The sequence below is a fragment of the Apaloderma vittatum genome, unplaced genomic scaffold, assembly GCF_000703405.1.
Source record: "Apaloderma vittatum isolate BGI_N311 unplaced genomic scaffold, ASM70340v1 scaffold29916, whole genome shotgun sequence".
NCBI classification, from domain to species: Eukaryota; Metazoa; Chordata; class Aves; order Trogoniformes; family Trogonidae; genus Apaloderma; species Apaloderma vittatum.
Genome location: NW_009720550.1, coordinates 351 through 11,684, shown reverse-complemented (window position 1 = coordinate 11,684; position 11,334 = coordinate 351). Strand labels below are relative to the sequence as shown.

At 38.5% G+C, this 11,334-nt stretch overlaps 1 protein-coding gene across 1 annotated transcript; it reads right to left on the bottom strand.

The window, feature by feature from the left end:
• Window positions 1-680: 680 nt before the first annotated feature.
• On the bottom strand, window positions 681-9,878 carry LOC104275177 (5'-nucleotidase domain-containing protein 1-like; the record flags this gene model as incomplete). The annotated part of the gene is made up of 6 exons (XM_009871055.1): window positions 681-724; window positions 1,875-1,956; window positions 4,889-4,968; window positions 6,334-6,440; window positions 8,014-8,085; window positions 9,787-9,878. Coding segments are annotated over 6 exons (477 nt in total), but the record flags the coding sequence as incomplete, so codon positions are not given.
• Window positions 9,879-11,334: the final 1,456 nt, after the last annotated feature.

Genomic DNA, 11,334 nt, shown 5'->3' with positions numbered 1-11,334 from the left:
TGGCCACTTAATAAGTTGGCTTTTGAAGTTTTACCTTGACTAACTGTTAATGAGTCCTTCTTTTCTCAGAAGGGTTAAACCCTCTACAAGTCATCAAGGGCATGAAGTTAAGTCAAGAGGTTGTGGTTTTCAGGCCAGGCTGTGACCACAAACCTGTCATTTCACAAAAGGACCCAAAGCAAAAAGAGATAATCCATGGGAATATCACAGATAAGCGATAGAGGAAGAAATTCTCTCTGGTTCTTCTGACTCCCTGTTCAGTGCTTTATCTACTGGACCATGTTATTGAAAGGAAAATAAAACCACTATAAAGCCTTCCAAAGGGATGCATGACAGAGGTAGCACTTTCAAATATTGTTTCACTTCACAAAGCTTTACCCTAAAACCCATGTCTATCAGTTACTAAGGCTTCTTGTATCTTCAGCACTGTTGTGCATGTGCCTCAAGACTTTGAGAGTAAAGAATGAGGTGTATTAAATTAGGTACCAACTGTGATAAAAGTTAGAAAGGATTAAGACCTATCACATATCTGTTTGTATGCAAATTTCAGCTTACATATCCAAATAGGTACCTGATAGGTAGGTATATGAATAAAAGAACACATGTACACACAGGCAGACACATAAATAAAACCAAGTCCAAATTTTAGACTTCAGCTAAATAATCTCCTTAGAGCACTTTTAAAAATTATTCTCTTTATCAAATGCTGGTTTAAAACGAAGAGCTGTCATGATTTCAAAAAAGAATTAATAAAAACGCTAAAAAAATAGTTGCAGTTAATTAGGAAAGAATACCTTATCTCAGCTATGAATGAGTTCCTAGAGGAATTCTTAAACATCAGTCACACTCTAAGCTCCAAAGGAAACTCAGTAACAATAGCAAACAAAATATTTTAGTATTATCTTGCTGTCTTTTACAACATGCATCCTGACATTAACTTCTATTTTTGTTTGAAATCTCTGAGACAATTTTCTCAGTCACATTTGGAAAGAATATAGCAAGTAGTACAGCTGCGAATAACAAAAGCTCACTTCTAAGAGGGTCCAGACTACACCCTGGCCTAATGAATGTTGCATCAACAGCGGTAATTATATTGGAAAATACTGTTAGCAAAATGACAGAGAATTCTAAACTGAGCTGTGTATAATCTTTCTACAAAAAACCTCCATAGTTAAAAATAATTTCGATTCACTGTGTGAACACACAGGATGGTTAGTCTTTATTATCAATCTATTATTTTATATGCCCAGTAGAAACCCAGAAGTTATGTCTGTAAAAGAAGGAAAATAAATTTCTAGCTGAAGTATATCCAAGATGTTTCCCAGCTTTAGTTTATGTTACAGTATGCTAAGCCTGGCTTTGCACGGAGGAAAAAAAATTCCTCTGCAATTTTTATTAAGTTTAGAACCAAACAACTATCTTCTCACTATTCTGTCAATACTATACAAGGAATTCAAATAAAGACTAAAGTACTAAAGCAAATTAACAATTACTAGTTAGAACTTCTTTTTCCCCATTCATGTCTGATTTTATTTATGATTACAAGAACACAGGGAACAGAATCAGAATACAGTTCAAGGATGTCCATGTTACCATACCAATCATGGTATGAAACCACTTTTCCTCTAAATTCTGTGAAGCAGCACATCACAAGTGTTATTAAAGACAGAAAACCAGTTTCAGCTAAATGAAATAGAAAGAGTAACGACAAAGATGTCTTACCCCAATATAAACATGTATCTTCAGCACAACTATAAGCTTTAAAAACAAAAGCTGTGTTGAGTAGCCTACAGAGTACTTGGAAATGTATTTGCTCTGGCAAGCACATGTAGTATTTTCAGCTATTACAGTACGTTTTCAGTGAACTAACTTACCTTTAAATGCTGATATTTTATAATTATGTTGGATAGCAGCCACCATGTCTTTCCAGAAGTCATATTTTTTTGGACCATCATGCTGTAAGTGCCAAAAGGAAACTAGTCATTATATCAAGCATCAGCTATTTTAAGGTGTCATATTGGAACAGTTAGGAATGCCATTAACACACACAGATATTTGGAGTAAAACAGTCTTAGACAGCAGGATTCAGCACATCATGACTCAGTAGCACCCAACTTAACTTAGGTAACCACAGACAAGTTGTCTATTTCAGATGGTTATGGTGGGGTAAGGTAAAGTAGAAAGGATTCATATTTGTGAGGAACTCTAAAATGTTACAGCAAAGGGGGGCATTACATAGAACAGCAGCTTACTGAACGAGTCACCCCACTGACATTTGGGAAAAAGTGCCTAGAGCTGCACATACTGCACCTAATTAGCAGGCAGACACCATTTACCACCTTCCACCTTCAGAACTGGCAAACCCCTTTGCTATAATTTAGAGGTAATACCTTTCTCCCAATAACTCCATCCCAAACACTGTATAAAACATTCATCTGGAAGCCAGGCTGGGCAGTGCTGCGTTGCTTTGTACTCCGAAGACTGCCAAACTCCAGCTCTGGCAGAAGGACAGGGGAAGGCGATCGGCGCTCCTGAACAGTGCCGTTCCTAGAAAGCTGCCCAGGCACAGCAGAGCTCCAGCTGACCTCAGCCACCCTTTCAGCATCTCACCAAGGGAGAGAAAAAACTCAACCAGCTGAGCCCCACCGCACTCTCAAACTCCACAAGTTTTAGGAGTGCAGAATTAAACAGGTGCAATTAAGCAGACAGCCAATACTACAGAGCAGAAGTTTAGCTACGCAGCCTAAGAGGTGCTCAGAGTTAGAAGGCAACCCAGCAGCAGCAAGGCAGGTAGTATAGGCTCTGCGAGTTTTGGAAAGCATCTCTGTAGTGTTGTTAGAGGCTTTCCGCACTTACATTAGAATAAATTTCAAGGCAAGCATCAGTAGATTTCACAGCATTGCCACTTTGCGTCCTGACCACTGCACTGATGCTGATGCCCAAATAATGACTGATTTTGTAAGCATAAAGCATTTTCTAGAGGGAAACATTCAGAAACTGAAAAAAACCCCAACCCCAAACAGAAAACCACCTTAACATCACCAACCAAAACCATGTAGCTTATATGTACTGAAGTAGACTGCTATTTCAGGCCTAATCTGCTTATGGAGGCTTCAGGAACAACAGTCCACTCAATTTCACATCGAGAAAGTCACACAAATGAGGCCTTTTGTGCATGACTAATGAGCACCATAGCAGTTTGCTTACCATCCACCAGCTCTACAGGTTAAGATCAGGAAAGATATAATGCTCTGTCTTTCATTTATTTATTTAAAAAAAAAATCCTTTCCTATACCAAGCTGCCACAGAAATTCATGAAAGAACCAATACTGAGAAAAGGTTTCATAGATGTCAAACTTCAGTTAGCTGCTAACCAAGGTCATTAGACAAAGCTGTGTTCAGCAGATGCTGGCGAGCACCCACGTGTCTAGTGGCGATGGCACTAGCACACACTAGCAGTGACCTTGAGGCGGATGGATTCAACTGTCATCTCCCCTCATACTTCATGTGGCTGGCTTGCTCCTTACTTTGGCAATTTGCTTTTTTTTGTTTAGTGCTTTCAACAGGAGGGCTGCTGAAACTGGACAACCTCGACTAAAATATTCAAGAAGTGCTAGCTGATGAAGAGGGTGCATGACTCACTTTAAGTAGCTCTCTGGAGAAAAGGCACAGGTTTAATTCTCTCTGGCTGAAGATGGCACTGATCCAGGGTCAGTGCTCCAGCTCAGGACTAGTAACTGAATGTGAAAGCTTATTACACACATGCTATGACATGCTTTCTCTCTCAATAATCAGGTGATTTGTGCTGAGTTTACATTAAACTAATACAATATATGTGTTACATCTCAGACAGGGTTCTAAGCTATGAACAGCTTGGAGGAAGGAGATTAATCAATTAGGAAAATAAGAGTCTTATGGCGCACCTGTCCTCAGTGCCTGCTGATAAGCTAGCTTTAGCTAACTCTTTATGCAGCACTTGGACTTTGGCAGCAATCTACTCAGCATGCTATTTCTGAGTGGAGGCTAAAGAATCGAATTAGCTGATACCCAAAGGGATGCCAGATATCCTTCTCACAGTTCTGAACTATGCTCTGCAGACAAAGCTTAGTATTGGCAGTTTTCAGTTGCTGCAGTTCTTTGGTACCTTTAGCCAGAAGATTACATCACAACTCTTTTGACACCAAAACACTTACTGTACGAGAACCCTCTTTTACACCCAGCTAAACACAAGTAAAAGATTCAAGCCTACTTTGACAGAACAAAATCAACTAGCATTAGACTTCAAAGATAGGATTTAGGACATTCTATCTATTTAAAAAGCACTGGAAAAGGTTCAAACAATTTTATTTTCTGTCTTAGGAATTAGCTTATTTTTAGCAGAGAAAAAAAGCAAACTGGATACTATTCTAGAGGGGTATTTACATCTGTATATGCAGATCAATACATTTAAGACAAAAACAAGTGTAAAAAAAAGATGGAATTAAGCTTTCAACTCATTAACACCTTGCAAATTAGCAAAATGTTATTCAGATTTACATTAGATTTAATTCAAGTATCATCAAGTATAATTAAAGGAGATTTTAAGAACTATATTCTACATATCACAGAGAAAACCTGAGAAAACAGTGCATTTCTATTCGTATCCTAGTTATTTGTGCCCTCTGGTGGAAGTACATTTATTTTGAACATGCCATGTAGCTCCCAATTACCTTCAGAGCCAACTTGAATACACCAAGTTCAAAATAAAAAAATCCAAACAAGTACAAAATCTCAAAATCTTCACGTCGTTGAACACACTATTTGGATGCATTTAATAACGCATGCAGGAAGTGTGGTGGAGGAAGAGAAAGATAACACGTTACATAGTTTCAAACAATCCAGTTCTTACCTGATCTAAGCTGTCCACAACCCTTGCACACAAGAGAGCTCCTGGCAGGTCAAAATAATTATCATACAAATAGTATTTAGCTGGAAAAAATAATTAGAAAAAAAAATCTACTTTTAAAAATCCGTACTGTATGTTTTAATTACAAATAACAAATTTAAGTAATAATATAAGCTTCTATCTGGATTTCACTGCTAACAAATACTATCTTCCTCCCAATTTCCGTTAGTCTTTATTCCCACTTCTGATTTTCATATTTGGCAACTGAAAGTTGTTCACCTGCATCCAGGCAGCGAGACTTTGAAAATGCATTTTAAAGTTCTAACAGTTAAGGTGGAACAGATGAGTTTTAAGAGTACAGTATCATTCAACTGTTCCAAAATATGTAGTTCCTCAGCAGTGGAAACACAAATAAATGGTTTGAGAAGTTGTTTTAGAAACATTTGGTCTTACATGTAGTCTTGTCTTTTGCACACAGATGCTGCAGACAGTGCCTTAGCCCAAGGGGAAGCATGCCCACATTATTATGTGAGTCCCCAAATCAGAACTAAATCAGGAGAGCGCAAATGTTCCCCCAGACTGAGGTCACATTCAACACCCCCTTCCTAGGAGTGAAATTACTTAACTAGTGATAGTTAACTATTCATGATCTTGTCTGTGCTGTATATTAAAGAAGAAAACAACAGTACAGGGATTGACATTCACATGAGAGATCAAGTGCACTTCTCAATTAATAAGAAAGGCACACTTGCTGCATGACCAAAGGAAACCTTTCTCTTCTACCCTGTTGCAAAACATTACCTGCAGTTTTGAGTATCACGAACAAGTTTATGTCAGCAAAATCAGAGGGAAAATATCTCCATTACATAGCACAACACGACGGAGCACTGTTCTAGTTTGAGGTAGACAGAGCCAAGCGCTTAATGTGTATTGCTCACAATTGCCAAGATCAAAGCAAAACTGAGAGGAAGCACAGAGTAAGAGTGCAAACCTAACCACAGTGCCTTCAAAGTGACTCTCATCTTAAAACCAAGAAGCTTCAGTTGCAGGAGGTAAAGTTTTGTTTCCAGACCGGCTCTGTTCTTTGCGACTGCACCTAGGCCTCCAGTAACAGCACTGATGAGTCAACAGTTAAGCAAGATTTAAGATTCGACAAATATGTCCTAAATGAGAGTAGGATGGTAATCTCAGTCTACTTCCTCAACAAACAATGTGTTCATCTCTATAGCCAAAACACAGCTCATTTGTCTCATCATTTATGACCTAAATTTAAGTTGAATTCTAGTATTAGAAGTTGAAAATAAATAAAAAACCCCCAACTCTCCCCCCCCAACAGTTACCTATTCCAGTAATTCTCAGCTCAAGTATTTCTAAATATCTGTGGTAATATGACGCACTGAAGGAGGCACAGGAATGTCAAAGATGATGATGTGCTAAGGTATAGCTACCTGAGCGGGAAACCATTCCACTGACTGTATTAAAATGCTTCCACTCCCTCCTTCCGTAGGTCTCCAGGATCTCTTCGGATGTCAAGCTCTTCGTACCATGGCTTGCCCTGTTTGATGCATTAAGTTATTTATAAATAAAAGGGGAAAAAGGAAAAAAAAAATGGAAAGAAGAAGAAAAAAGTTGAAAAGCGCCAAACTACTCCTTGTGCAAAGCAATGCATTGCACCTGAGTTCTGAGGTGCACGTAAGTTGATCAAAAGCAACTTTCTTTGTAATTTAGAAGTTTCCCAGGAGCTAAGCTTTTATCATATACATTGCAGTCCTCCACAAAAGCCTTACTACGCAGAGGTTTGGTTGGCTGGGGCATAGCTACTGTCCCTCACCTGCTAACACAATCACTCTGTATTGCTCGAACGTTCCCAATTGTGTGAGGACATTAGCTATACTTGAACTACCAATATACACTGCACAACAAAACACAGTGCAGAAAGCCTATACATCATTCTGAAGCCTGGTAACATTCACAGAATGCAGGGCAGAACTATGGAAAAGTGCTAGTGTGATCCCTGCAAGCAGCTGTGTAATACAGAAGTAGGCACAAGCCTTTTCAGGATCTAAAAATCAACTAGCTTGACCATCAAACTGGGCCCCAAAAGAACACACAGACTCCAGTTTTGAAGCAAATGTAGCTAATGTTAGGAAAAGTAACCCTGTACCACTCTTCCCTTTAATGCTGTATACCCTCTGGTCTTGAAATCTGCATTTAGTACTCTGAAATTCATGGTACTAGATGAATTTTGGGATACACCGCAGAGGCTCACAAGCATTTCTTCCCTTCTTCCAATGAGATCTGATTTTTCCTAGCTTCTTCAAGCAACCTCTACCAAATGCTACGAGAAGGGGAAAAAAAAAAAAGTGGAGTCTATCTTGCATATTAGATTACAGAACTTTCTTTTTTTTTTGGGAAAAAAGAGGAAAAGGGAAATGTGAATGGGATTGATATACTTTATATATATTTACTTTTCAGATTTGTGATTAAAAATAGCAGTCTTCTATGTTTTTAACAAAAAAAGAGGCAAAGAGGAAGAAAGGATGTACTGAAATGATGACTGAAGACAAAATTTAGTTTTCAAGAGGAAAAAAAAACACAACAAAACCACAATAGAATTTTAAAAGTGAATATCAGATTCTGTGTTTAATTTACCTCAGGCTATCTAAATTATATGTTGTAAACGAGCAGAATTTTGCACGTGTATGGTACAAAGGTAATGGTGCTCCCATCATTAGCATTAGTCATTAACACTGACTCTGAGTCAAGTTAGTCACAAACCAGAGAAAAAAACTTGCCCTGGATCTTAGTAGTATTGGACAAAGAATACATCACTAGGCAGTGCAAAAAATTTATTTTCAAGATCACTATACCCTCAAAGTCTTTGATGCCTATTGAGAATGAGATACTCAGAAATTTTGAGATACACAGAAATTTGGGAGAAGACTGCATTTTTAACATCAAGAAAAACTGAGCACCACACTGCCAAAGAGTATTTAAACTTTTACAACTAATAAAGGAATGTACACTCCAATTATTATTTTAGATATTTAATAAAACGGAGAAAACTTTCAGAAAAAGGATAAGATTTTGGGGTTTGTTTAACGATAGAAACTTATTGTCAATATTACCTTAAAACTGTTCCATCTTCTGCAAGTTTCACGAAGCTTCCTTCTTCAATATCCAACACCAAGCCTTTGCAACTAAGAGTAATTTTAAAAACAAAAAATTAATGCTTTCAGAGGAATGCCTCGTTATATATCAGTGAAATGTAGTTACAGAAGCTATCCGGTGATGCTACACTAAAACAACAAAGTCACAACCCTTCAAATACACACAGGTTTGAACAATGCTCTATATATGGCAAATAAATATTACTACAATGAGGACTGGATTTCACTCACATAGTAAATTCCTACTAAATAAATCCAGTTCCATTGGTCAGTGAGTTCAGTGATTGTTCATATGGACAAGGTTGGAGGATTAAGGTCCAAACATATACAACTAAGAAATGTGATATTCAAGTCGTTTGTCACCAAGAAAAAATACCTTTCTTTAATACAAGTTCCCTGATTATACTTACTAGACTGATAACACCAGTTATCAAGGGAGAGAGGAGTAGAGTATCATTCTAAATGAGGCAACTGAATCTCCAAGGAAAATGTCAAGCAGAAGCATTGCCATGCCAGCTAGCGCTAACGAAGCACAGGACAGACACTCGACAAGAGTTCCTAACTCTCCTAACAAACCCGTACCTTCCAGATAAGCAAATCTGGATTCAGTTAGGTTGTTTGAAAAATTAATTAAGGGTTCAGTGGCTAGAACGATAACAAATAAACAAGACTAAAAAAGTAATGGCACTTTCATACTCTGTAGTAAGGTACACACAGGAAAGAAATAGGCCATGATGGCAGCAAGCAGACTCTAGCCTTTCACAAACGACACCAGGCAAGTAGCACCAACACAAGGCTACCAGCACAGTGGGCCTGCAGGTCCACATTCATGAACCCTCAGCTTCAGTAATGGATGGAGGCTGGGCTGTCTAGATCTTAGCAAAGGATTGCACGAATCAGATGCCTCAAAATACATATACATTGCTTGCTTCCTGAAAGTTGAAATTGATCTTGTTGAAAACCATCCAGTCAAATATCAAATTTAAACACAACTGATCGAATCTCTTACTCAATAATCACAGAATTTTAGGGGTTGGAAGGGATCTTAAAAGATCATCTAAACAACCATCAAAAACAAACCAACCAAAAAACTCCTCTGCTTCTCCTGAAAGATTTAGTGATAACCCGGCCTTCAAGCCTCCACTCCCGTGGCCTAGATAATAACGTATTAAAGGTAAAAGATCAGAGATCACATTCAAGGCCCTGCTCAGAGGCCACTGAGCTCAGAGCAGGAACTTGCATTTCAGTCTTCCGCATCGCAGCTTTGTGCCTGATGTGCCACTCAGGGGCTACCACCTGGCACGTCACCTTTCCTCAGTTCCTCAAAAGGCTGCTGGGATTATTCTGCCCTACACAAACAAAACCGCATTAGGCAAGGTAAAAATTTCTAAATTCTGATGGTTACGGAATTTACCAGTTGAACAGAAGGTAGAAGACAAAGGAGATAGACAAATAAAGGTGTAAGTCAGATTAAAAGGCTTGTGTCTAGACAGGTAGAAGCACAAAGAAAGAAAGCTGGGATGCTCAGTTCTCTCTTCAAAATATCACGTTAAGAAGTATCTCATAACGACAAATACTTGTCTGAACAACTATTTAAAACCATGGTTTTGTATTTATCTATTGGGCTTGACAATCATAGTGACAACCTAATAAGCTCTTTTCCAAGCTTTGCAAAAGTGACAGCATAAAGGAAGTTATGAAGAAAGTTTCTGTTATTTTCACCATACTCACCAGAAGTCTAAGCTGTCTGGAGCTAGAGTCAGCAAGTCTTCATCATAACCCTTCTCTGTTACCAGATAATGGGCAAAGCTATCATATATCAGCTACAAATAGAAAAAACCCCCCACAACATTAATTACATTGATTAAACAAGACCAAAGATACTGCTTTCATGGAAAATGGCAAGATGCGAGTGTTAGTGCCTCCTAAGTAGAATCAAACTCGGGAGCTATGGGCCCTGACTCACTGCCGGGAAATAGTGCCTGAGGTTATTTTTGTCATAGCTGAAAACCAGCTCAAGATACTGACACAACAGTTCTGGTGCAATGTGTCCAGCATAATCAAGTTTGCAGCCTTCTGCCTTACCGTTCCTGTGCCTCAAGGCTGTTGGGAGACCAAGATGGTAAGTACTCAAGTCTTGCCACTACTTCTCCCTCTGCAATCTTTTTTTTTTTTGGTTTGATTTTTAATGTTAAATGTCATGGTTACCAAGATTCAACAAACAGCTTCCAAGCCAATAAACAACTAGCCTTAGGGGTCATTTTAAAAGTACTCAAAGGAACATATTTTGAAGGTAACAGACAACTACCTCATATATTGTTACTAACTTCAAAAAGAATATTGTTAAAGCCTGGTACAACAGTCAGAGATATATTAATGTAATGTGGTGGTAAAGTTGTACAAAAAGATCTAGGTAGATGCTGACAGGTGCTTAAAGACCATCCAAAACCAGTAACTGCTACTTTTTCTCACAATTCTTTCATTAAAGCTCTTCCCTATCCACCTCCACCCCCCCTTTTTTTGTTTTTAAATTACGAAAGCTGTTCTTGGAATGAATATGAATAATGTCTGAGAAAGACTAATACAAAGGCCAACACTGAAAGAGTAAGAACTAACTGTATCTTCAGCTGTGCCTGTCTGCCTTTTGAAGTACTTTTCGTTTCCAACAGATAAGGAGACATGCAATGGACATGTGTCAGCCTGTCTCTGCATGCTGTGAAAAGACAAACACTAAACTAAGTTTAGTAAATATTTTTGTTTCTTTCTCTTCTTGATTCATTGTTTTGCCTTTTAAAAAAAATAAAAACCTTTCTAGTTAAAGGATAAAATTCTTCTTGGGAAGAACACACTCGTGCCAAGATGTAATATGGGTAGTGTAACAGAAAGAACATGGCAGGTAAGCACAGTTTTAGAGTTTCCAGCAGGAACTTAAGAGCACATACATTTTATAACCTGCTACTGCTGATCCTGTTTTTGTAAAAAAGATGTCTCTCTACAGAAAGTCACTCACAACTAAAACAAGCAATGCAACATTTCAGCACAGGATGCACTGCACCATGACTGTTTATATATGGGAAACCTCCTAAACATTTGCTTCTGTAGCAAATTCTGAAGTATCTTCCAGTTCATGTAAGAGTCCCGTGCTACGCAAAATGCAACGCCGGTGACGGGAGGCAAATAAAAGGGGCAAAGGGGACTCCATGAGCACAGGACAGGTCAACGCAAGATGCCCGAGGAGTTCCGTGTGAGCAGGGCAGTGCCAAGGGCGGGAAGGCACAG